We start from the raw sequence: 25,704 nt of genomic DNA, 5'->3' as shown, positions 1-25,704 counted from the left end.
TAATCCAGAATGTATGACATTTTTGCATTACAGAAAATAAAGAACTTTGTCACAATATTCAAATTTTCTGAGACAATCTTGTATATTTATGGTTAAATGTATTTTTGTTGCTATGTTTTATTTTCTGTTGCTAGATTGTCTGATGGGTGAGGTAGTCCAGACTAAATGTAGAATTTTCTTTGTACTGCAGCAATATTGCTGCAAAAATGCACTTGAAATGCACTTCAAATATTCTTGTTTTGCTATTCTTATTCCGCTTGAAATTATGGAAAAATGCATAATTTAGTGTTGAATAACGTGCCGGGCATGTGCACCCCCTCTGATCTGAAATGCACCCCTAGTCATCATTTTCTAGAACCGGCCCTGAATGTCGGTCTACAGGGAGGAGGTCTGGCATCTGACTTTGAGACAACAACCTGGACCCGACCACAGCCAAGACCAAGGGGATAATAATGCTCTCCAAGCACTCCACCCTCTAGATTGACGGAGAGGATGGAGAGCTTCAAGTTTCTTTGAAATCCACATGAAGGCTGACTTCATTGGGTCCAGAAACATCTCTCACCTGGTGGGGAAGGCCGAACAAAGAATGCACTTCTTCAGGAAGTACAGTCTTTTTCTTCCAACACCTGTTGATTCACTTCTACTGCTCCACCACTGAGAGTCTCCTGACCTACTGCTCTATGTGGTTCAGCTGCTGCACCGTCCATTACAGGACGGACCTGCAGCGGGTGCTAAGAGCAGCAGAGTAGGTGATTGGGACCACACACACACACACACACACACACACACACACACACACACACACACACACACACACACACACACACACACACACACACACACACACACACACACACACACACACACACACACACGCACACACACACGTCCCCTCAGAGACATTTACACCGACAGACTCCAGTGGAAAGTCAGGGGAATCATCAAAGATCCTTACACACATGACCTATACCCCCAGGACCCACAGGCTGTTAAACATGTGTCCCACTATTCCACAGAGAATAAATGATGACCCACCCACCACCAACTGTGCAATAAGAAATGCTTAAGAAAGGTTTATAACATTACCACTTCCTGCATGCACCATGTCATTGTCTTTAGGTCTTCATTTTTTTTTTAAATAGATTTTTTTTTTTGTAAATATAGCTCTCTATTGCGCTGAACTTAATACTAAAATTAAAGAAAAATGAAGAATTGCTCAACTTTTTTTGTTTTTCCTGCAACAGTGGTGATAAAGTTCTATTACTGTATATTCATCCGTGTGAACATGGCAGAGAATGTGGATAGAGTTGCTTGAATCCTACATCAATCCTGTAAATCCTACGTCAAACACGGCAACCTAATAATATAATATAAATATAAACCCTGTTTATCTATTGTTGTGTTATTTGTATACTGTCTATTGCTGCTTTTACGGATGTTTTATTGTATTTTTAATTGTATTTCTTGTTTTTATCCTGTAAGGTGACCTTGGGTGACATGAAAGGCGCCTCGAAATAAAATGAATTATTATTATTAAAAAGTCTGATCCAGGAACCAACTGCTTACAGAGCTGCACAACGTTCAGGGTGAGTTTTTGACCATTCCTCTATACCTGCTTCAGATTAGACATATTTGTAGAATGTCTGGTGTGAACTACTCTCTTGTTGTAAAGGGTTTTTTTTTTTAATAGGGTATGTTTTATGTGTTTGTGTGATAAGCAGTGTGTTTGTCCATTATTGTTATTTAGGTAAAGATCAGATCACATTTTATGGTAAATTAATGCAGAAACCCAGATAATTCTCATGGGTTCACATACTTGTCCTCCCCACAGGATATTGGTCATCTCCTATTAACTAAAGATTTCTGTCCCAACAGCTTTTGTTTGTTCTGCTAAGAAAGTAAGTGTACGGACAACACCATCACTGACATCACCGTGCACAAGCGGGTTCAGTCTTTTTAACTGCAGGTGGAATAAGAGAGCGATGAAAAATGAGAGAAGAACTATATCTGATATTTCCATAAATCAAAACAAACATGTCCCAGATAAGCACACATCAGTGAATGAATGGATACCAAATCTGTGTGCAAAACTGCACCAAACTGAATGTTGCTCATCCAGTTATTTCATAAAATCACATAATGCACATACATCAGCATTCCACTACTAGGTTTATAAAATGGCAAACAGCTTTAGGCTTGATTGGATCAAATCACTTCTCAAAGCTAGCTTTTTGGTTTTGTAAACAGTAACATTCGAAAAAAAAAAAAGAAAAAAAAAAGAACTCCTCACCTGCAACCTGGACAAAGGTAAAATACAGTATTTAAGCATTAGTAAACTGCAAAGTTCTTCTCAGAAGATCAGGGAAAACGGAGAGTTACGTCACTGTAAAACAGTCAGCTGAGCCCAACATTTACTTTGCATATTTGTTGTGTGAACATGTTTGTGAACTCGAGAACACTGCTGCGGGTCTGTATAAAGCTGTCTGTAAACATTTCCAAATGTCCTCCTCTCTTGACATTCCTTGTTTTCCCACTGTCATTGATTATATAAGTAAATAAATTAATAGATAAAGAATACATTCAAGTACACCATTGCCTCGGTACTATGGACTCTGCTGTTGCAGCTTGTGCCTTTCTACAGTCTGACCGACTGTCAGCTTTGTGGGCGACAGTTCTCGTGCAGCATGAAGTCAATCAGCACAGGCACCTCTGTCTGATCTCATCCCTGATAACCGGCTCTATGATTTGTTCTTGTGGTTATTTAGGCTGTAAACTGGGTTCCCACGTGTACACGCATCAAGGGTGTCACAGCTCAAGGTTCAGCCACATCTGCAGCAGCCGTAGGCCCACCGATGACACAGTGTGGATGGAGCCTTCGCAGGTTGTGCTCCACTCATAGTGCAGTGAGGGTGCGAAACAGCTGAGTGAGGCAGAAGACGGACGCGGTGAGCGCTGTGCACTGTTTGGCCAGTAGCTTGGTGCTCAGGTCCTGGCAGCTGCGTTTGCTGCTGGCTCGCTCCGCTGCCAGACAGAAGTCCCTGAATGAGCGGGCCACATCTGCCAGGCCTGTAACTGCCTCTGCGTTCCTCCGGTCACATCTGTCGCAACCAGAGAACCAGAGGCAGACACCTGCCAGCTCCACAAGGGTCCGGAAACTGTCAGCCAAAAACTGAAGCATTTCCTCTGGGCTCTGTCCAGTGCCCACCACCTTCTGGCAGCATGACATCAGTTTCCGGGCCTCCATCTGGAGCACCCTCTTGTTCTCTGTAAAGTGTGCAGGGCAGGTGTCCCTCAGATGACGTCCTCCATGAACTTTCGCAGATCGGTCCAGACCACTACTTTCCAAAATAGAAAGCAGCTTGTCCACATCCTTGCGGAGAACTTGGAAACCTGCAGGAGGTTCAGGGTAGCGGCGCTGACCAAGATCGCTTATTGTGTCCTTGTGCGTCTGAGACACATAGTCAGAGTCGGAGGTTTCTGACAGAGGCGAGAGGAGAGGGCTGAGCTCAGAGGTAGAGGAAGAGTAAAGGATTGAGTGTGGAAAGGAGGGGGAGTGGACAGATGAAGTGGAGAGAAAAGAGGTAACGGGGGGAGATGTCATGACAGGAAGACTTACTCCGGCAGCCTGCGCTAAGCCACTGCCCTGCGCACGACAGGAGAACTCGTAGACTGTCAGCTCATCGTCAAAGCTATCCTCCCCTCTGAAGCAGTTTGTATAAACTGCTGGACATCCGCAGGCATCCAGAGGCACCTGCACACTCTCTGCAACCGTCTCACACCCAGATACAAGCACAGCGTCGCAAGCAAACTCAGACTTCAAGGGTGGTGCAGACTCCACCTCGGCCGGGGTCTTTGTCTCGGAAGGTTCCTCACAGATTGTAAAGATTTTGCAGCCTGCGGAAGGTGCTTTTGATGAGTCTGAGTTTTCCTCTGAAGGTCTACAAAGACCGATTAAAGGCCTGACACTACTGGTCCGTTTTACTCTTTGGGACTGACCATGAAAAGCAAGTCCTGGCCCGTTCAGATTCTGAGTGGTGACCACAATTGCAGATGGAATGGAACATGATTGACTGCCCGCTTTATAACCTGGAATATCTTCCTCTGAACTGTTAACCTTTATATTTGGTTTTGGAGAATCTTTTAGAGGTCCAGGAGTATCTATCTGTAAACCGTTCATATCTCTTTGGAGGAGGCTTATAATAGAGGCTGGAGGTTCTGTCACTGGTCCCGGTGTGTTCTGAACGGGTCCGAAGTACAGAGACTGACTTGGATGCTGGGGTTTGGGCTCAGTCTGGACAGGCATCCCAAAGCTTACTTCTTTCAACTCTGACCCTGAAGGAACACTGCTAGCTGAGGTTGTTTCTAGAAAAAACTCAGCATCCAGTTCGGATCCCGTGAGCGTTGCGTCTGAGTCGTCAGACTCAGCTGATTCACCGACTGTTTCAGCCTCGAAAACAAGAGTTTGTGTGACATCATCAACATCTGTTACTTTGATGGTGACATCTGTGTCATCTCTAGGCTTGACCTGCGCAGAACTCTGGGCTGAACTCCCGTCCCCAATTCGATTTAAACTGTCTTGAGAACGTGATAAATAAAGGGGCAAATTTTGAATCTTCCCCCTAAGTGTTGAAGCAGATAAACGGCCCATGAAGGTTGGAGAACAGGTCTGGAAGAGGAAGTGAGCTGGAGGAGATGGCTCCTTGGAGAGGTCATATATGGAAGTGGTTTTAGCCGTCATGAAGCTAGGACTAGTGAAACTCCCTTTAGGTTCAGCACCTGCGATGGTGGGGTCAGCTTTGGGTTTACCCGTGTTTGTAACGGAGCATGGGGCATTTGGAAGTGAGACTTCCCCTTTCAGACAACTGCCTGAATTAAAAGTTGGGGATGTGGCGCTAGTCACCGCCCCGAGCTTTGCCGTGATAGAGTTTATAGCAGTGTAATCAACCTTAACCGATTGAGTTCTTGTTTGATCTTCAGAAAGTGGGAGAGGCTTAACAGCGATTTGTGTTCCATCTTTAACTGCTGTGGTTGAATCTTCGCTGATGTTACACTTGGCGGTTATACTGCTGGCTTTGTTTTTATCACCTGAACCATGACTGAAGGAGTTAGCCACATCACCATCGTCATCGTCATCATCATCATCAAAAACATTGTCTGAGTTTGTGCTGTCTGTAACTTCGTCGCTAATGGTGAGCGAGTAGTCGAGGACAACAGGGACTTCGTCACAGTTCGTCACTGTGACGGTGACCGGTGACGCCGCTTCATTGGTGTGATTAGCCCTTTCTGGATTGAGGGCCGCACTTTGTTTCTCATCGTTTATAACAGTCCTTTTGTTCGAAGTTTCCATATTTTTGGAGTTTCCTCCCTCTTTCACCAAACAACCCGTTCCTGATTTGTGCACGGTGGGTAGCTGGGGCAGAGGACTTGATGGTGGAGGGGGTGGAGGTGAATAGGACAGAGGGAAACTTTCATCCACATGTGTGTTTATCTGTGTCAGACTGGAACCTGAACACTCTGGAACATCATTTTTATTCACTTGGGGTGTGTTTTCTTCTTGTGGCATTTGAACTCCCACTAGAGGTCTCTTCAAGCTGGATGCTACTCCTTCCATCCTTTCTGTCTTTTCTTCCTCTTCCTTCCGCTTCTCAATCGAATCAGGTAAAAACATATGACTGGTGAAAGGCCCACTTCCTGTCACGCTGTTTGACTCTTCTTTCTTCTCCTCTTTCCCCTTACCCATCTCCTTCTGTTCTTCCCCTTCCTCCTCCCCATCACACCTACGATCTGCACTCTCCTTCCCGTCTGGATCAACCCGGCAGCGGACAACAGTGATTGTAGGAGATGGGGCCCTTGCTAGATCTGTCACAGACTTGGATTCCATTGCATCAGGTTCCATCTCCATTTCCTGTTTCCTGGTCCTGGAGTGGGCATTCGATTCTATGTTGTGCTCAAAGGCAGAAAGAGAGCCTGGTCCATGTGAGCGGGGTTTTGAAAGGATGGGTTTTGACTCGAGTTCAGCAGGTTCTCCTTCAGAGTGAGTGAATGAGGAGACAGTGGGGCTGATACTATGGGTTTGCCCCGAGGGCTCAGGTTCTGAACTGAGCAGCTGGGCATTGCTAGTTTCTGCCAAAAGGCTCTTAAGAAGTCTATTGGAGGCCAAGTTGTGCTTTGATTCCTGATCAGATCCTGGATATGATACCCTGGAGGTGTAATCTGTTTCCATGTAAGAACGTCGCTTTCGGGATCTTTTTCTGAGGTGGAACAATGTCTCTCTGCCACCTTCTGCCTTGTCTCCCTGTTTTCTATCCTTTCCTTCTTCCCCTTCTTCTTCCGCATCCATCACAGCGACTCTGATATCGCTGAGGCTGAGCCTGCTGAGGATGTCCAGCTTCATTTCTGTGCATAAATCTGAAAGACAGCAAAACAGATCAGCTCAGCTAAGCTGCCAACTTGTGTTTCCTGTTTCCAGCATCTTGCACAGATGCTGGAAAGAGACATCAGCAACACATGCACGCCCAACAAGAGTCTAGTTTTCATTTCTTTGGTAACCTTTTTATTATTTTCACACATGTGTCCAACATACTTGAGCCCAAGTTCCTCCTACCTGGCTGAAGTGACTTACTGTTGAATTGTTTCCTTGATGCCACCCAAACATTTTGTCTGGATAACCTGCAGCTAAAAAGCTGCAGAAACCAAGCATACAAGCAGAATTGACTGATTTGTCTGTTAGACTTCATTGAGGCTATCATGTCTCATTTCTGGACAAACAAACTACTTGGGACTGAAAACACTGACTAACTGAGGAAAAGTTATTTAAAAAGATCAATATTTACTTTAGGGTAATACTACTTTCCAGTCCTGAATCATTTAGTTACTTCCTTTTACACTCATAGGGCCTGATTTACTAAAGGTTTGCGTGCGTAAAAACGTGTGCAAACTTGACATCACCCGCAAACCAATGTGCGAGCTGATCTACTAACAGCGTGCAAAGAGGACTGCGCCTCTCAAATGAGCAAAATAGCACACGCTGTTCATTTAGTACTTTTGCCCTGATGAATAATCAATATGGTGCGTACCCGCCAGAAATCGCTAAATACTGGGAGGGGAAAATGCAAATAGGTTCATTTACCACACGCAATGAGCCTGAAAGTAATTGCGGGGATTGTGATTGCGTCTGTATTTAATACGTTCGAAAGGAAGGTGCTAATCTGCCCAGCATTACGCACCGATGGCTGCTGTTATTGTGGCAAGGAGGCGACATCGCCAAAATCAAAGAATACGCAGAGAGAGAGTCTTTATTCTGCTGCATGCTATTTTAAAAATGGTTGCAAAAGTTTTATTAAAGGCCACTTTTTCTTTAGTTCTTCGCCTTATATCTTGCCACCTTCTTTTAACCTCATCTGCCGTTCTTTTTGTGTTACCAACTGCATTTATTCTATTGCAGATTTTCTCCCATATTGCGTTTCTTTTGGTAATGTTTAAATTTCTTTGCTGTAGTTCATGAATGTGTTTTTTTTGCCTCTTCCACTAATATCTCTAACTCCAACTCGTCAAATTTCATTTTGCGCTTGCGACTATCCTGCTTTCCATCCAGACTCTCCAAGCGCAAACCGTAAGACACGCAACACCTCATTTAAATACTGCGGTTTGCACCTGTTATCAATTGCGCAAGCATTCTTAGTTGATCACCCGCAAAACACACAACAACAGCACGTGCAAACTTTTTCAGTGCACACGCAATTTAGTACTCTTTATTTAGGATCTTAGTAAATCAGGCCCATAGAATGTTCTGCTGTTCCCACAGCCCAAAAGCATTCCTCCTTTAATTTGCACAGCTAAACAAGAGAGATAACACTCTTATTAGGGCCCGAGCACCTTCAGTGCGAAGGCCCTATTGTATTTGCAGGAATTTTTCTTCTTCTTATTATTTTTCTTCTGACAAAGTGATGGCCTTTTTGCCCCCCTTAACATGCCCAAAAAGTCACCAAATTTTGCACCCAAGTCAGGCCTGGCGAAAAATTTGATATTTAATGGTTTGCATTAATGGGCGTGGCAAAATGGCTCAACAGCGCCCCCTCGAAAACTTTGTGCCTCAAGCCCCACGATACGGTTTGACGTACATGCACGAAAATCGGTACACACCTGTATCATGGCGCAACTTAAAGAAAAGTCTCTGGGCGTCATGTCGAGAAACCGAACAGGAAGTCGGCCATTTTGAATTAATCGTGTCATTTTGGCGAAATTTATGCCTTCCTTCGGCAGTTAATTCAGCCCGAACCGTAACGTTCCCCCAAGTGTGTTATACATCAAAATGTGCGTCTCCATCCTCCGACCCCACGCATTACTTTTCTCTTTCAAAAGCGTTACCGTGGCGACGCTAGACGCCAAAAAGCGTGCCCACCCTTCATCTGATTGGTCCAGACCGAAAAGACTTTGCGCCTCAAGCCCCATAGTACGGTTTGACGTACATGAACGAAAATCGGTACACACCTGTATCATGTCGCAACTAAAAGAAAAGTCTCTTGGCGCCATGGCCGAAACCGAACAGGAAGTCGGCCATTTTGAACATTCTGCATTAATCGCGTAATTTTGGAGCAATATATGCCATTCCTTCGAGAATTAATTCAGCCCGAACCGTATCGTGAACCCAGATGTGTTATACATCAAAATGTGCGTCTCCACCCTGCGACTACACGCATTACTTTTCTCTTTCAAAAGTGTTACCGTGGCGATGCTAGACGCCAACAAGCGCACCCCCCCTTCATCTGATTGGTCCATATTTGATAGTTCCCCAAAAGGCACCAAATTTTGCACCCAAGCCAGGCCTGGCAAAAAATTTGGTATTTAATGGTTTGCATTAATGGGCGTGGCAAAATGGCTCAACAGCGCCCCCTTGAAAACTTTGTGCCTCAAGCCCCACGATACGGTTAGACGTACATGCACGAAAATCGGTACACACCTGTATCATGGCGCAACTTAAACAAAAGTCTCTTGGAGCCATGGCCCAAACCGAACAGGATGTTGGCCATTTTGAATTTATCGTGTCATTTTGGCGAAATTTATGCCATTCCTTCGGCAGTTAATTCAGCCCGAACCGTAACGTGTCCCCAAGTGTGTTATACATCAAAATGTGCGTCTCCATCCTGCGACTACGCGCATTACTTTTCTCTTTCAAAAGTGTTACCGTGGCGACGCTAGACACCAAAAGGCGCGCCCCACCCTTCATCTGATTGGTCAATATTTGATAGTTCTCCAAAAGTCACCAAATTTTGCATGCAAGCCAGACTTGGCGATAAATTTGATATTTCATGGTTTGCATTAATGGGCGTGGCCTAACGGCTCAACAGCGCCCCCTAGAATACTTTTATCTGCCATAACTTTTGAATGGTTCGACATAGAGAGTCGTGGGTGGTGTCATGGGACTCTGTAATGAGTCCTTAAGCTTCATTGGCCTGAATTAGCCCCGCCCCTTCTTCTGATTGGTTGTCCCTTTTCTCTGCCATAACTTTTGAATGGTTTGACATAGGAAGTTGTGGGTGGTGTCATGGGACTCTGTAATGAGTCCTTAAGCTTCGTTGGCCTTAATTAGCCCCGCCCCTTCTTCTGATTGGTTGTCCCGATGTTCTGCTATAACTTTGGAATGGTTTGACATAGAGAGTCGTGGGTGGTGTCATCAGATTCTGTATGGAGTCCTTGACCTTCATTGGCCTGAATTAGCCCCGCCCCTTCTTCTGATTGGTTGTCCCTTTTTTCTGGTATAACTTTTGAATGGTTTGACATAGGAAGTCGTGGGTGGTGTCATTTCTGATATGCTTATGGGGGGCGGTGGCCGTGCGTGCGAGGGCCCGTTCATCGCTGCTTGCAGCTTTAATTATTATTGTTTTCTTTCAGGTGTGTGCTTTTTCAGCGTTTGTGTATTTGTATGAGGATAGGGTCCGTCTGCAGTCACACCTCTCTGTAGTCTCTGTCACAACACAGTAGCTATGCAGTGACAGTCGCCTTTTTGATTCTTCAACTCTTGTATTTATATCAGTTCCATTATGCTTAATTAATTCATATCCAGATTTGTATTATGATCTATTTTCCTGAGCCCGATTACAAGGAAAGATAAAATCATCAGCCTCTCAGGATTATTTTTAGGAATTTGATATTTTTTCCTCAACTGATAGAAATGTATAAACTGCCGCCTCGTGTTTCCTCAGGGTGGAGATTGGTTTCCTCAGCTGGGCTGCTGTTTTATTACTTTTATTACTTACTTGGCATACATGAATTTTGAATCTGGATTCGATGAGAATAAAGCGGATCAATTAAATTACGATGGATTGCACCGAGGATATAATTGGACTGAACTTGTTTTTTACCTGCGTAAAGTTGGCTTCTGTTGTGACTGGGCCCTGTACAGATACAACTAACTGAGTTAATAAGTGAAAAGTTTGGTCATTTCTTGGGACAACTGCCTCTCTCTTGATGGTACTGGGTCACACACCAGTCCCAATGAAACAAGTCCACAAAGCTACAGTGGACATCATGACAGAGACAGGAAAGTAATGACAGTAGAGAAGTCAAGAGAGCGACCGAAGAGAAGTCTAAACAAAAGTGAATCTTGGACAAGTTTCCTATAAATGGCTTAACCTCTACACCTATAGGGCAAACTGCCCAGCTAAATATGGCAAAAGTTCCTTTGTGCCACTTTAAAGACTTATCAGATGATAGAAAAAGAATGTGTAACTTAATTTTATTTTATTGCAGGCTTTAGTCTGAAAACTTACTTCGGTACGTAATATTGTTTCTTCTTTTACCAGAATTGAATCAGAAATACTTTATTGCTCTTCATGTATTCAAGTTCATAATTTCATCTTTTGCTTTCTACTGAAAACACAAGCCAGCGCTGGCGTCATGTGCAACTCGGATCGGATATTACTGACCGAGGTGATTTGCTGTTCAACATACGATTAGTGAGGTGTCAGTTTTATGTAGTAACAGTTTCAGCCACCAGGTGGCAGCAAAGATAAAAAACTTGAAAATGACAGAAACGCCATGTGATCGAGCTCTCAAGCTAAATAAAACTAAATCACCTCTTGGCACTGTGCCTGAGGTCGGATCGTCGGGTGAGTTCAGGCGGTCTCTGGCATCAAAGAACTCCTCGTCGGAGCTGCTGTCTCCAAAGCCGGGAGGCGGCTGCAGGATGGGGATGGACTCCGTGTGTTCAGCCTTCCCCTCCTCTCCCTCCTCCTCCCATGCTTCCCTGGGATGTACAAGGCTGCGAGCGCTGTCGGGGGTGATGTTGGAGCAGAGGTTGTAGTAGCAGCGAGTGTCTCTTTGGTCAAAGTTAAACACCGTATCCATGTGGGAGGAGGGGGATGAGGGGGAAGGAGATAGTGAACGCAGTTTGACCCGTGTTCCTGCACTTCCTCCATCACTTGCATTCCTCAGTTTCAGACTTAGTTCTTCCTGAAGCTTAATTCTCCTATTTAGCTCTTCTTCTTCATCGTCATCTTCCTCGCTGGCTTCAGGAGGACTTGGCAGGTCATCGAGGCAAGAGAGCTCAGCAAAACACATTGAGCTGTCCTCTGAGGAGCGGCTACTTGAACACTTTTGGGTGGAGGCGGTTGTGAGGAAGTGGGGATCAGCTCCATCACCTGACCTCCTGCAACCTCCTCCCCCTTTGTTGACAGTTGTTAGGTGGATGAATGGATGGGAGTGAGCTGGAGGAGGTGCGAGGAGGTGAGGCTGAGCATGCCTGTCCAAGTGTAGGTGAAGCCGATGGGAGGAGCACGAAATAAGGTCATCTTCCTCCAGGGCATCAAGAGAGTCACTGGAGGGGCTGGTGATGACGCGAGAGTCAGTCTGATACGAATCTGATGCCTCTGAAACTGATGGCTGCTCCTCGGCTGCTCGCAACTCTTCTCCACCTCCAGACATCTGTTTTTGTCCAACCAGTGAATCAATGTCTGTTATGTCAGGTTGTATTTGTCCCACGTCCTGCTTTCTGTCAATTTCCTCCATGTGCACCGTGTCTTTATTCTCGCCTCCCTGATTTTTATCTAATGAAGACATTTCCTTTTCTCTGTCTCCTTTTAGCTTTTTATCCTCCCAGGGTTTGCTTCCCTTTTCTTTACCATCTGTACTTCTCATGCGCCTTCTTTCTTTTTTTTTCCTTCCATCTGGGTCTGATGAAGACCTGACTCGAGGGCAGGGCTTCTCATCCCGAGGCGCCAGGTCGAGCAGCGGCTCCATGTCCAAGTCTGAAGAGTCTTCCGTGTCACTCGCACGTCGAGACACGTAACCTGTAACGATACATCCAGATGAAAACAGGGCACCACGAATGTGCTGTTTACAATATACAGTTGTGCAAAAGTTAATACCTCCTACTGACATCTTATGTTTTCTTTGATGTACAGACCCTTGTGGATTTGTTCGTTGAACATTATATAACATTTTTCACCATTTTTTAAAAATAACAATGAAGCCCAAAAGAAATACATACTATGGGCAACACTAAGTATCTCCATGCAGCTTCACCAGCAGAAATCTCTCCAACAGAACTAGAAGAAGTCCACAGGACTCCACTGGATCTCATGAAGACCACACTCTAACACTGTTGTGAGCAGGGATTGACTAAGCTTTGTCCTGAAGTAATAATCCATAAAACACTTGATAGTCCATAATGGACATACTAAAAAGGTGTAAACTGGAGTTTTTAGCGTGGCCCTCAAAAACCGTCTGCCTAAACATATTGAAAATCTATAAAGAGAGCTGAAAATAGCTTTTTATGCAGGAACTAGAAATGTTTTGCAGTGGAAATGGATAAAAATACCCAAAACCAGAGCTTTAATTCTTTAAGCAATTTCTAAGACTATTACAAGCTGTGATACTTTTTCTTTGGCCAGTTTTTTGTACATTAATTATTAAGCTCTCAAAGACTGACTTAAGGAACTATTATTGTATCAAATATTGAAGCGGTGTATCAACCTTAACCTCATGTATTTCAGAAAACACCCACTTGCTTTTCTAATCACAGAAACAGAAAGTTCAATGAGAGTCCAAACTTTTGCCTGCTGCTCTATGAAATGTTTCTGTACCTTCCTCAGCAGAGACTCTGTGCCTCTTGTCATCTATCCAGGGAAAGACGTTGAGATCGGGGTCGATAAACACACGGCAGTACCCTGCTATCAAGCAGGACATATCCTTCGCTGCAGCTGCCTCCAGCAGTAAAGTGATGGGCTTTGTGCAAGAAAAAAAGAGGACAGGATGGTGTGAAACGAGGCTGGAGTGAACAATCATCACTGCTGGCTTGTAGTTGTATTTCCTTTTGTGCTTGAGTCTGTGCATTGTGTCCTCCTGGGTCTTACCTTGATGTCCTGCAGGTACACTTTGACCAGGCTGACCTTGTCGGATTCAGGCAGCAGCTCGATGCGTGTGATGCTGGTGAACTCTGTGAGGGTGGTCGTGATGCTCAGCTTGTGGTTGACCACCTGGCTCACCCCGTAGCGCGCTCCTACCAACAGGGTCACCATAGACTCCCTGTCCTGGAGCTGAAGGGTGGAGGGGATGGGTGGCAAACAAGGGGGGGTGTAGAGAAAGAATTGGGGACTGAAACTATATTTTCAAACTCTTATACAAGCCCAATCAGAGCAACATGGAAAGTGGCATTTTTAAATTTACATTTTCATCTCTTAGCAGACGGTATGATCCCAAGATATTTTACAGTTTTGCCTTACTAACTGGTCATTTGCATAATTCTTGTTGTGCAGTTTATAATCTCATTAAATGTAACCAGAAACCAGGAGTTTAAGAGGGTTCAAGAGTGCAGGCTTAAGGCTGAATTAAGGTGCTTCGTCAAACCAACGCGGAGCACACGCCGTCGCCGTGACGCCATCGTGAACCTCCATTTCTCCGCGGTGCACACCCCCCGCGACCGCTAGTTAGCGATCTTTTTCTGAATGGTTTATCCGACTTTTTACGGTCACAGTGAATCAAAAAGATAAGGACAACTATTGTGCAAAAAACCAAAACCAAAAAAATCACACATAAACGAAGAAAAGAGCCCTGAAAGTTCACTACTGCTTCAAACCGGAAACCGGAAATGCATTGCTACCAAGCGAACCAATCACAGCTCTCTCCGTCTGCGTGTGGTCTGCGTCGCCTCAACGCGTAGTTACAATTTTCGGGAGGTTTGCGTCAGTGACGGCGCAGGTGACGGCGTGTGGTCTGCGTCGACCCAAACCACACGCCGTAGGCACGGCGCCGTTTTGACGCAGAACTATATTTCCGCCTAGGCTCAACACCCCTGGTCTCCTTTAGACAGCTCTGCATCCACAATTAGTTGATCAATAGCTGATATAACCACATGGACAACTCAGGAAAACTTGACTCAGGAAAACCTTCGTCAAGTTGCCAGACATCACACTTCAAACTTTACGGTTTACACAGAGAAAATGTGTAGTGTCGTCAGATGAATCAGTATTCTCCTCTTTGGAAGAAGTGGAAAAGAACCTTGTAGACTTTTATCAGTAAGAAGTCCAATAGCCAGGCTCTGTGATGGTCTGGTGCTGGAGCCATGTCCTTGGAAAAGAATATGTACACCTCTGGGATTTTAAAGAAACATCTTTTTCCTGGGATCTCCATGGAGACGAGGCTGAGGAAGGAGAGGGTACAAGTGCCTGGCTGGCCCATCTGCAGCTCTGACCCGTCCCCAATAAAGAATGTGGGGATACATTTGGAACAAAATATACAATGACCTGATTCTGTTGAACCACAATAAGATGTGTTTGCAAAAAGAATGAGGCAGAAGAAGAACGGGAACACTTCATTGTTTGGTATCCTCAATGCCAGAACACCCTTCTGCGAAGATGAGGAGTGTTACGGAGTGATAAAAGCTTTCCGCTCCCAACCTTTTTTTTTTTTAGAAGTTGCAGACATGAAATGCAAAAATAATGTATATGTGTGTGTATAACTAAAATGAAGTTGACAAGAAAAGTCATGCCATATTCATGCTGTCTATAAAGAAATAGAAGTCAAAAGAAACGCAAGATTTGCTCTGTTCATTCATTCATTCATGCATACATTTTCATCTTTCATATATTTTTTTAAACATTTTGGGATTTGGGGTTAGATCTTCTGTCATGATCTTTGAATCTCACTTATTTTTAAATCAAGTTATGATCACAACAAAATCGAATCCATTTGTGGCTAAAGCTCAACAGTTTGGACCAACCATGGTTCAACATCAGCAGGTGCAGGTTGACTATCGACTAATTACTTAAAGCAGACAGATCCATCCATCTCAAGTATATTTTTTTGTAAAAACAGGTTTTTTTCCATCAACTTCAACAGAGGACATTCCAGATGGTTTTGTGAAACTCAATCTTGTTCCTAGATTTGTTGGATTATCATGTTGCTTAACTTGGCATTCCTCACTTTCTGCACCTCCATCAGTTTTTCTACCTCCTTATTTCTATGTTAAATATGCAATTAATCGTAAAATGTTGCTCCTTTCACTTGACTTTGACTGTTATTCCTATTTGGGTCCCTCATGTAGGAAGAAGCGACACATACTGTATCCAGAAAACCTTACCATCAAAGTGGCACCAAAGGATTTCCCTCCAAAGAACTTGAGCTCACTCAGCTCCTCCAGGTAGTTGATCCGTGCTTGATCGACTGACAGGCCCTTCTGCTTGGCATCGTGCTGTGATTGGCATTTCTTCATGTGGTAGCCGATGGCCTTCCTCAGATCTTTCTCACGCATGTTTCTTAGCAATGTGGAAGACACAAAGTTCTCTATGCCCCAAGTCTTCCTGGAACAAGAAATAGAAATACAACTTATATTCCTGTGCAAGATTAGAAAAGCAGGAAACTGATTACTGGATGTGTTGATAGATGTGGGAGTGACACAGCTCTCAACTCAAACCACTTCTTTTTCCAATGTATCTAATTAAAATGCTCCAGGACTGCAACGGTAGTATAAACTGGTAAGGCAAGGCAAGGCAAGTTTATCTGTACAGCACATGTCATGAACAAGACAATTCAAAGTGCTTTACATAAAACGTTTTTAAAAAATGCATTAAAAAGTAAAAGAGTTTAAAAGCACAATTAAAGACAGGCATGAATTAAAAAGAATAAAACAAATGAGATGCAAGAAACAAAGGCTGTAGTGCATTGTGGGAGATTACTGAAATGCAGCAGTAAATAAAAAGGTTTTCAACCTTCACTTAAAGCAAATGAGTTTCAGCAGCACTGATGCATTCTGGGAGTTTTTTACATAGGTGGGTACCATAAAAGCTCAACGCTGCCTCACCGTGTTTGGTTCTAACTCTGGGTACAGAAAGTACATGTGACCCTGACGACCTGAGGGTTCTGGTTGGTTCATCATGGACCAGGAGATCAGAGATGTGTTTTGGCCCGAGACCATTCAGAGATTTATAAACCACTAACAGGAGGATTTTAACATCTGTCACAGACAGGAAGCCAGTGTATTGATCTAAGAACTGGAGTTATCAGTTGTTTAATTCTCGATATGTTCTTTAGGGGATAACAGGATGACTTCCCTACTGTCTTAATGGGGCTGTTAAAATACGGGTCTCAGTCCAGAACCACTCCCAGATTTCTGGCTTGGCTATTTGTTTGTAGATTTACTGCTTGAGTGCTGGTTTTGTTCCTTGACTCTAAAGACTATTGTTCCTGTTTCTTCATCATTTAACTGAAGAACATTCTGGCACGTCCACTATTTAATTTGATCAATGCATTTGATCAGTGTTTGAATTGTATTATACTGTAGTCTCCTGGTGAGATAGTTATATAGATTTGTGTGTCATCTGCGTAGTTATGGTAACACATGTTGTTCTTCGTCATAATTTGAGGTAGTGGGAGCATATAAATGTTAAACAACAGAGGCCCCAGAACTGAACCATGAGGAACCCCACGTTATTTTTTTGTTAGCTCCAATTTTCTAAAGACACAAAATAGTCCCTGTCTTTTAGACAGGATCCCAAACAGGTCAGTGTCATGGTTTCTCAGTTGGATATGTTTTTTTTACTTGTTAACTCACTCTCCTGTCATTCCAGATCCTGCCACCCTCATCAGCCAGAAATCCACTCATTCCCTTCACCTGTGCTTCCCCTGCCAGCTCCACACCTGGTTTCCCTCATCATCAGTTCCCCTTATATACCGGCCCATTTCCACCTTCTAGTTTGCCAGATTGTCGAGTGTTTGTGCCTCACTTTCCAGCGTTCCCGATTTTTGATCAGTTTTCTGCCTGCCTGCCTGCCTGTCTGTGACCCTGCCTGATTCCGGTTCTTGGATTTTTGCCTGCCCCTTTGGATTATTTGCCTGATCTGATTGACTACCCGGTTTTGACCCCTGCCTGCCTTTGACCCTGATTAAAGCCTCTTGGACTCTGATTGTGTTTGGTGTCGTGCATTTGGGTTCTCTGTCTTTGAGCTGTGACAGTCAGTGCTGTATCAGAAAGTTCCACCCAGTTCTTCAACCGGTCTATCAAGATGTTCTGGTCGACTGAGTCGAATGGAGCACTGAGATCCAGTAAGACCAAGACTGCAATGTCGCCTTTGTCCGTATTGGAGGATGTAATTAAGGACCTTTACTAGAGCCGTGTCAGTGCTGTGGTGTGGCCAGAAACCTCACTGGAAGACACCAAAACAGTCAGTTAGTGTCAGGAGGTTATACAGCTGTTGAAAAACAGCTTTTTCTATGATTTTACTAAGAAAGGGGAGGTTTGATACGGGCCTATAGCTGTTCATAAGTGACCTGTCTAGACTGTTCTTGTTTAAAAGTGGCTTGATGACGGCTGTTTTAGGCACTAAGGAAAGATGCCTGAAAGCGAGAATAATATACAATGTCTAGAAGATGTGAGGACATACAATGTGTTGGCAGAGTATCAAGGCTGCAAGTGGTAAAGTTCAGGTGCTGTATGATGTCATCCAGGTTGTTGTGAATGACTGGACAAAACTGGGTTTAGGTTTCTCTCATTGGACACAAAGGTGGCACATATCCTGCGTCTAGGAGCACTGACTGACTGATTTTCTGAATTTTGTCTGTAAAGAAAGAGTCAAACTCATCTCAGGAACGGTTGGATAGAAGTCCAGGGTCCACTGACTCATGGAGATTTAACTTGTCAACAGTAGTGAACATAGTGTGTGCATTATTGTTGTTTGTGGCAACGATATCATGTATATAGGTGTATATATATACCCAGTCTCTCTTTATAGATGTCATGAACCTGTAATTTAGTTTCCTCCCACCTTCTCTCAGCTTTTCAACTCTTTTCTCAGCTTTGACCCGGGCAGCATTTCTCCATGGATGTTTCTTTTTAGCAGTGATCACCTTCACCTTGGTGGGAGCAATGGTATCAATAATACTAATAATTCTAACATTGAATTTATCCACAAGCCCATTTACTGAAGGTGAGTGGAGGAGGAGTGAGGAGATGAGGAGATGTGACTTAACAGTTCTCTGGTATTTTCACCTATGTACAGTTTCTTGATGATCTCTGCCTGGAAACTTCTGTTGACATTAATGCAATTCTCAAAGAAAACACAAGAATGGCCAGATAGAGCAACATCTGTCACCGTAACCTTGGAGATGTTCAGACCTTTGGACATTATGAAGTCTACTTCATAACTTATGAATTCAGTTGAAAATAATACCTTCTTCTTTCAAGACCACAGCAGGTAGAAGAAGGTTGTAGAAGATTGAATTTTAAGACCTGTTAAGGACCAGATGATGATTTATTTTTTTTATTTCAGTATATGTGAAAGAGGGTGTAATGTCTTTTTCCATGTGATTGTGAAACAAATTTTGCAACATTCTGTTGCAGCTTCAAATGAATTAATATCTCTTCAAACTAGAAAAAACATTGAGGACACCTACTTTGTTATGAACTCTTTTTACTAGAACTGCAAGTAGATGACAAATATAGCGTAAATTTGTGGGGTGTGTGAGTGAGTGTGTGTGTGTGTGTGTGTGTGTGTGTGTGTGTGTGTGTGTGTGTGTGTGTGTGTGTGTGTGTGTCTGTGTGTGTGTGTGTGTGTGTGTGCGTGTCTCACGTGATCATCTTTAAGTTGGCTTTGGGGGACTGTCCACAGCTCACCAGCCTCTCCTGAATGTGCAGCGCAGCAAGTCGCAGAGCAGTGTTACACCTCATCTCCACTGCGTAGCGCTCCTGCAGCACATCATTCACACCCTAACACACACACACAGATACACACAGACACACACAAATACATCATAAACAGCTCAGTACAATATCCCCGACAGCATGATGACGTTTTTGCATCTTAAACAAACCAAATACTAAGAATTTCCCTGTTGATGGTCATGGACCTTTGTTTCATTTGACCAGATCGACTCAAAGTGAGATTATAATTGTTAAATATGTAGATTTGTAGATTTTCAGTGTTGATTTATTTATCGTTATTCCTCTCTAAAATAGTTTGAAAATGCCACTCAGTTTTGACATGTCATTTTGGAGGAAACTGTTCAAATATTGTACATCAATCAGACTGTAATAACATCTGAGTACAGACATTTGTAAAAAAATATAACAACAGACTTTCTCGTGAGGCGACTGCTTGAATGTTAAATTCCTATTCTTGTACAATTCAGATACATCATTTCAGATATTTTGTTATTTTCAATTCCAGCTCAATCAATCCAGCAAAGTTGTGATACTGTAAACTGTAAATAACAACCGATTACAACAAATCAGCAAATCTCATAAAAAAAGGAAATTAAACAGCTCGGTATCAGCAGACAAAGACATAAGCCACGTCCTGAACAGCTTTGACGTGTTCAAATTAACAGAGTGCAATCTGAAAAATACTTCAAAAAGATCCCTTTCAAGCTGCTGATTATGGTTCAGGAAAACCAGAACCAATAATGCATAATAACATATAGCCAATAGAAAAACAATACAAAAGCAGTCATGTTTTGGCTACTGGGGGACATTGGAGTGTAGAAGTTGTGCATGTGTCCTGTTGCCTGCCTGAACTACCTCTAAAGTCAACTCATTAGTTACAAGTTTTTCCTCCAGGTGTTTCATGTTTGTACTACTTACCTACTAATGGCGCTTTTCCACTAGTACCTACTCAGCCCGACTCCACTCGCCTCAGTTTGGCGCCTTTTCCACTAGGGGTCTAACGTGCCGAGTAGATACTTTTCTGTATCTATTCTGCCGAGGTTCTAAGCAGCTGAGTCGGCTGTATCTGACGTCATCACACTACAGGCCACTGATTGGTCGGGGGGTTGGAGTCAGACGTCTGAGTCAGGATGTGACATCAATGAAAGAGCGACTCTGACGGATTCTTGTTCATTTTATTCCACCAGCAATGGCAGCAAAAGTCTGTTTCATGATCCAACTCTGAGGCGCAGATGTTCATAAACCTGGTGCTGAGGAGAGAATTAAAAAGGGATCTAGACGGGCGATAAGGAACGACCAGATCCACCAGGAGCTCTGTCTCTTCATAGTTACTCGCGGCTCCAGATGACTTTTCAGCAGTGCCGAGACAAACTAAAAAAACTAAAAAGCGTCTCCGCTTGAAGTTTCTCTCACTCTCACCTTTTAACTTAATATCGAACACAAGTCACAGACCCAGCAGCACATATATCCTCTCTTCCACGTTCTACATCTTTACTGTTGGTGTCTTCTTAGTTTAGATCAAACTGATTTCATTTACATTTTGCATTGTTGGGATTGTAATTTGTCCAATTAAAACATAGCTCTGGGCCTCAGCTGAGCAGTCAGTTGTGTGTTTGCTTTGCATAAACACACACACACGCACCCTGATCAAAGGGATATAAGTTATGAACATATAAAAAAATGGAAAACCTACAATTTCTGACGAATAAATAAATAAATGCATAAAAGCAGCTGTGATGTGCGTTCTCATCGGTCTACCTGCAGGTAGAGGTACTCAAAGGCAGTTGCATCCTCCTGCAGCATCTTCCGGAGGTCTCTGGGCATGAAACAAACGCGGAACAGACACCTGTAGGCATGAACCTCTTTCTTCTGCACCACCTGAAGACACACACGTACACATTCGTGAATTTAAAGCGCATTTGTGAGCAACGTGTGAAGTGATTAATTGCACGTGTGCATGGATACCTGCAGTATCCTCTCCTCATCATGCAGCAGCAGTAGCTTGTTGCTGCTGTGCTGCTGCTCCAGCACCAGGGAGAAGTGTTCAATACGGCTCAGAGAAAGCTTTTCCTTCAGAGTCATCACAATGTCCTGATGTGAAAGGAAAATTACATCTTGAGAGTCAATATTTCATAACATCAGGAGGCATGTTTGCTGAGCTGAACTGAAGTTGGGAGCCTCAGGGGAAGCATTTTGGGTATGGTTTCCATTCTATCAAAGAGATGTGACGTAATATCTGGATGATTGAATTACATATTAAAAAGAACTTAATGTAAAGCAGAAGCTCTTTTTCAACCTCAGCTTGACATCTGAACCCGGAGGCTCCAACACAGATGTTAACTATGTTGATGTTGATGTTGATGTTGTAGATGTTGATTTCCTTGCTAGTAACACTGCTGATTTGTTGCATTCAGCTTTAGATGAAGTTGCTCCTTTGAAAAGGAGGGTTTCTAGCCACAGGAGCTTAACTCCCTGGTATAATTCAGATATCCGCATGTTGAAACAAAACGTGCGTAAAATGGAAAGGAAGTGGTACTCTTGTAGGTCTGTAGACTCTCATCGTGAATGGAAAGATATTCTAATACATCGGCGTCGCCAGACAGATTTTACTGGGGCACGTGCCCCAGTATTGATCTGCAGTGCCCCAGTAAAAATTTCACCAGTAAAAAATGAATTTCGGAGTTTTAACTCCACATAGAATACACCAGTGTTGTGCATGAACGCATTCAAATGAACGAATAATCCTTCTCATTTCACCAGCGGGCGGCGCGCATATTTAAAATGCTCGACGAGCCCGGTGCAGTCTTTACGAATGAAGGCTGATTTATGGTTCCGCGTTAGACCAACGCGGAGCCTACGGCGTAGGATACGCGGCGTGCGGACCGTATGGGTCGCGTCGCCGCGTACCTTACGCTGTAGTCCGCGCCGTCGATTTAACGCGGAACCATAAATCAGCCTTGACCAGTGAAGAGAGAGACGTTGCAGACGCAGCGTCAGCGAGCCGTCAGATGATGATCCGCTTGTCATTATCTGCAGTACTCGAGTTGAAGGGGGATGAGGGGGGATGGCATCCCCCCTGAAATAAAAACAGTAAAAATCATCCCCCCTGTAAAACTGCCATCCCCCCTTTCCATCCCTTATTTCATTTCATCAATGAATGTGGTTTTACTGCTATTTCAACATTTAGAGTCATCACCAGAAAAATAACACCATAAAAATAACTTATTTGACAATTTTCACCTGTTTCAAGTAAATTTTCACTTGAAATAAGTAGAAAAATCTGCCAGTGGGACAAGATTTATCTTCTTATTACAAGCAAAAAAAATATTGTTCCCCTGGCAGATTTTTCTACTTATTTCAAGTGAAAATCTACTTGAAACAGGTGAAAATTGTTGTTTTTTTCCAGTGATGAGTCCTGTTTTAAGTGTAATAAGATTGTTTACTGAAATGAGAAATTTTAACTAGAAATAGAACAAATCATATTCTTATTTAGAGTTTTTGCAGTGATCCATGTTACTTATCCTGTGAAGGACAGAGTCATATTGATAAGTTCAGAAAACAGGTTTTTATTGTTGTGTTTTGATGTATTTGATGTAAGCCCAGTGGATATTTAAAGCTTACAGAAGGCTGCATTGAACTGCTGCTATGTCATTCCTGCAGTATTTCTGCAGGTGTTTTGGTCAGTGCTATTATTTGTAATATATTATATTATTTGTAATGAGCAAAAATTATCCGTCCCCATATGATAAAATCCACCATCCCCCCTGATTTTTTTTTACAACTCAAGTACTGATTATCTGCGGGAATTTTACACATCGTCTCCCAAAGAGTCTGACGGTAGGAAACTAACCTTTCTGTGAAGATTATGTCTGAGAAAACAAGTCTGAACGTCTGCCTCGTCAACTTCACATTTGAAACGTCATGTGGAATTAAAGCATCAGTCCAGTGGGAGAAAATATCTGCTAGTCCTTGACAATCAAAAAAGTTCCCAGAAAGACCAAGAGGTCTGATTTCCCAGTAACAGGTAGACAAATTGATAATGCACTACAATGTTGGAGATTTACAGCCTCTGAATAAAGTTGAAACGCCACTAGGACAATACATGATTGTATTCAGCAGGGGTCTCCAACCCTGTCCTGCATGTTCTACATGTTTCCTGCATCATCACACCTGATTCTAATTAATGGTCCTAATTAGCTCGTCATCAAGGTCTTGACACTTCTGTTGATGACACAGTTACTTGTATCACGGTGTGCTTAAGCAGGGAAACATCTAAAACATGCAGGACAGGGTTGCCTCGAGGACCAGGGTTGGGAAACACTGATTTAAAGCACCATTTCAGCTTTTTTATTATAAATAAGTGCTAAAAAAATTTTTGCTCGTGCGCTCCGCGCACTCGCATGAATTCTCTGTGCCCCAGCTGTGCCCCAGTACAGTCTTAAGTCTAGTGACGCCCCTGTTCTAATAGTATATAAAAAAGCCATTCGCAAAGCCAGAACAGCTTATTATTCAACGTTGATAGAGGATAACAAAAGTAACCCACGTTTTCTGTTCAGCACTGTAGCCAGGCTGACAAAGAGTCACAACTCTGTTGAGCCGTGCATTCCTGCAGCTCTCAGTAGTGAGGACTTTATGGGCTTCTTCAACAGTAAAATCGCGAGAATTAGAGAAGAAATCAACCAGCTGGTTGTAGGTGTTTCTTCAGCTTTAGCGACTTCCCTAGGCTCTGACTTGTCTCTAGACTGTTTTGATCCTATAGACCTCCCTGAGCTGACTTCACTCGTTAATAGAGCTCAACCACATGTATGTTAGACCCCATCCCGACTCGACTATTCAAACATATTTTTTCTCTTATTGGTACGACAATACTGGACCAAATTAACTTATCCCTAAGTTTAGGATATGTACCACAGGTTTTCAAAGTCGCAGTAATTAAACCTTTACTTAAAAAACCTTCTCTTGACCCAGACACCTTAGCTAATTATAGACCAATTTCCAACCTTCCATTTGTGTCTAAAATTCTGGAAAAGGCAGTTTCAAGCCAGTTATGTGACTATTTGTATAGAAATGATCTGTTTGAAGTCTTTCAGTCAGGGTTCAGAATGCATCATAGCACAGAGACAGCACTTGTTCGAGTCACGAATGACCTCCTTATGGCCTCAGATAAGGGATTAGTGTCCATACTGGTTCTACTGGACCTCAGTGCTGCTTTTGACACTATAGATCATGGCATTTTACTGCACAGGTTAGAGCATGTTGTTGGGATTAAAGGGACAGCTCTATGTTGGTTTAAATCATACCTATCTGACAGGTTCCAGTTTGTTCATGTACATGAGGTTTCTTCAGAACAGTCAAGGGTCTGTTATGGTGTTCCGCAGGGTTCAGTGCTAGGGCCAATCTTGTTCAGTTTATACATGCAGCCGTTGGGAAGTATAATCCAGAATCACGGCATACAATTTCATTGTTATGCTGATGATACGCAGCTCTATTTGTCTATGAAGCCGGATGAAACAGAACCGTTAGTTAAACTTCAGGCATGTCTTAGGGACATCAAGGACTGGATGTCCAGAAATTTCCTGCTTCTAAATTCAGATAAAACAGAGGTTATCATTCTTGGTCCAGAGCATCTTAGGAAGGGATTAGATGGTGTTGCGATGGCTTCCAGTGCAACTGTGAGAAATCTTGGTGTTACTTTCGATCAGGATTTGTCGTTTAAACCATATGTCAATCAGGTTTGTAAAATAGCCTTTTTCCATCTCCGTAATATTGCAAAGATTAGGAAAATCCTCTCACAGAGTGATGCAGAAAAACTAGTTCATGCGTTTGTATCTTCTAGACTAGATTACTGTAATGTGTTGTTAGCAGGATGTCCAAGTAATTTGCTGAATAGGCTCCAGCTGATCCAAAATGCAGCAGCACGAGTACTGACAGGAATTAGCAGGAGAGACCACGTCTCTCCAGTGTTAGCGTCGCTCCATTGGTTACCCGTAAAATTCAGAATCCAATTTAAAATTTTATTACTTGCGTATAAAGCCCAAAACGGCTTAGCTCCGCATTATTTGCAAGACCTGATAGTGCCTTATGTTCCTGTCAGAGCTCTCCGTTCTCAGAGTGCAGGTTTACTCGTAGTTCCTAGAGTATCTAAATGTAGATTTGGAGGGCGGGCGTTCTGCTATCAGGCGCCACTACTATGGAACCAACTTCCAATCTGGGTTAAGGGGGCTGACACCACCTCCACCTTTAAAACTAAACTTAAAACATTTCTGTTTAGTAAAGCCTATAGTTAGTGTTTAGTAAACCTCTAGCTGGTGTTGGTAAATCTCTAGGTAGTGTAAACTTTAGTGTGTCAGAGTCGCTCCTGTGGTTTCTTGTGCTGGCCCCCCCTTCTCCTCCCTTTTCTCTTTTTTGTCCATGTTGCAGCATCCTTTGCCGGACACCGGAACCTGCAGTGTGGGAGTGAGGGGGGCAGGGTAACGGCCCCTTTTGGGCGGGGGAGAATGTTCGTCCCTCAAGACTCCTCTCCCTGGCCCTGCCCCTTCTCAACCTTTCCC

General features: G+C 43.3%; 1 protein-coding gene across 1 annotated transcript in view; it reads right to left on the bottom strand.

The window, feature by feature from the left end:
* Positions 1-1,285: 1,285 nt before the first annotated feature.
* The window catches only part of LOC133446731 (FERM and PDZ domain-containing protein 1), an 81,939-nt gene continuing 57,520 nt past the window's right edge, over positions 1,286-25,704 (bottom strand). The window contains exons 9-16 of the mRNA XM_061724750.1: positions 21,119-21,244; positions 20,912-21,031; positions 19,062-19,198; positions 15,578-15,797; positions 13,353-13,535; positions 13,083-13,224; positions 11,076-12,287; positions 1,286-6,408 (exon numbers count right to left, since the gene is read on the bottom strand). Coding sequence (XP_061580734.1) covers positions 2,894-6,408; positions 11,076-12,287; positions 13,083-13,224; positions 13,353-13,535; positions 15,578-15,797; positions 19,062-19,198; positions 20,912-21,031; positions 21,119-21,244 — 5,655 coding nt within the window. The 3' untranslated portion in view covers positions 1,286-2,893. The remainder of the gene's footprint in view (positions 6,409-11,075; positions 12,288-13,082; positions 13,225-13,352; positions 13,536-15,577; positions 15,798-19,061; positions 19,199-20,911; positions 21,032-21,118; positions 21,245-25,704) is intronic.

This window comes from Cololabis saira, chromosome 1 (genome assembly GCF_033807715.1).
Source record: "Cololabis saira isolate AMF1-May2022 chromosome 1, fColSai1.1, whole genome shotgun sequence".
In the NCBI taxonomy this organism is placed as follows: Eukaryota; Metazoa; Chordata; class Actinopteri; order Beloniformes; family Belonidae; genus Cololabis; species Cololabis saira.
Note: the sequence above shows the minus strand (reverse complement) of the source record. Positions and strands in the feature narration are given on the sequence as shown.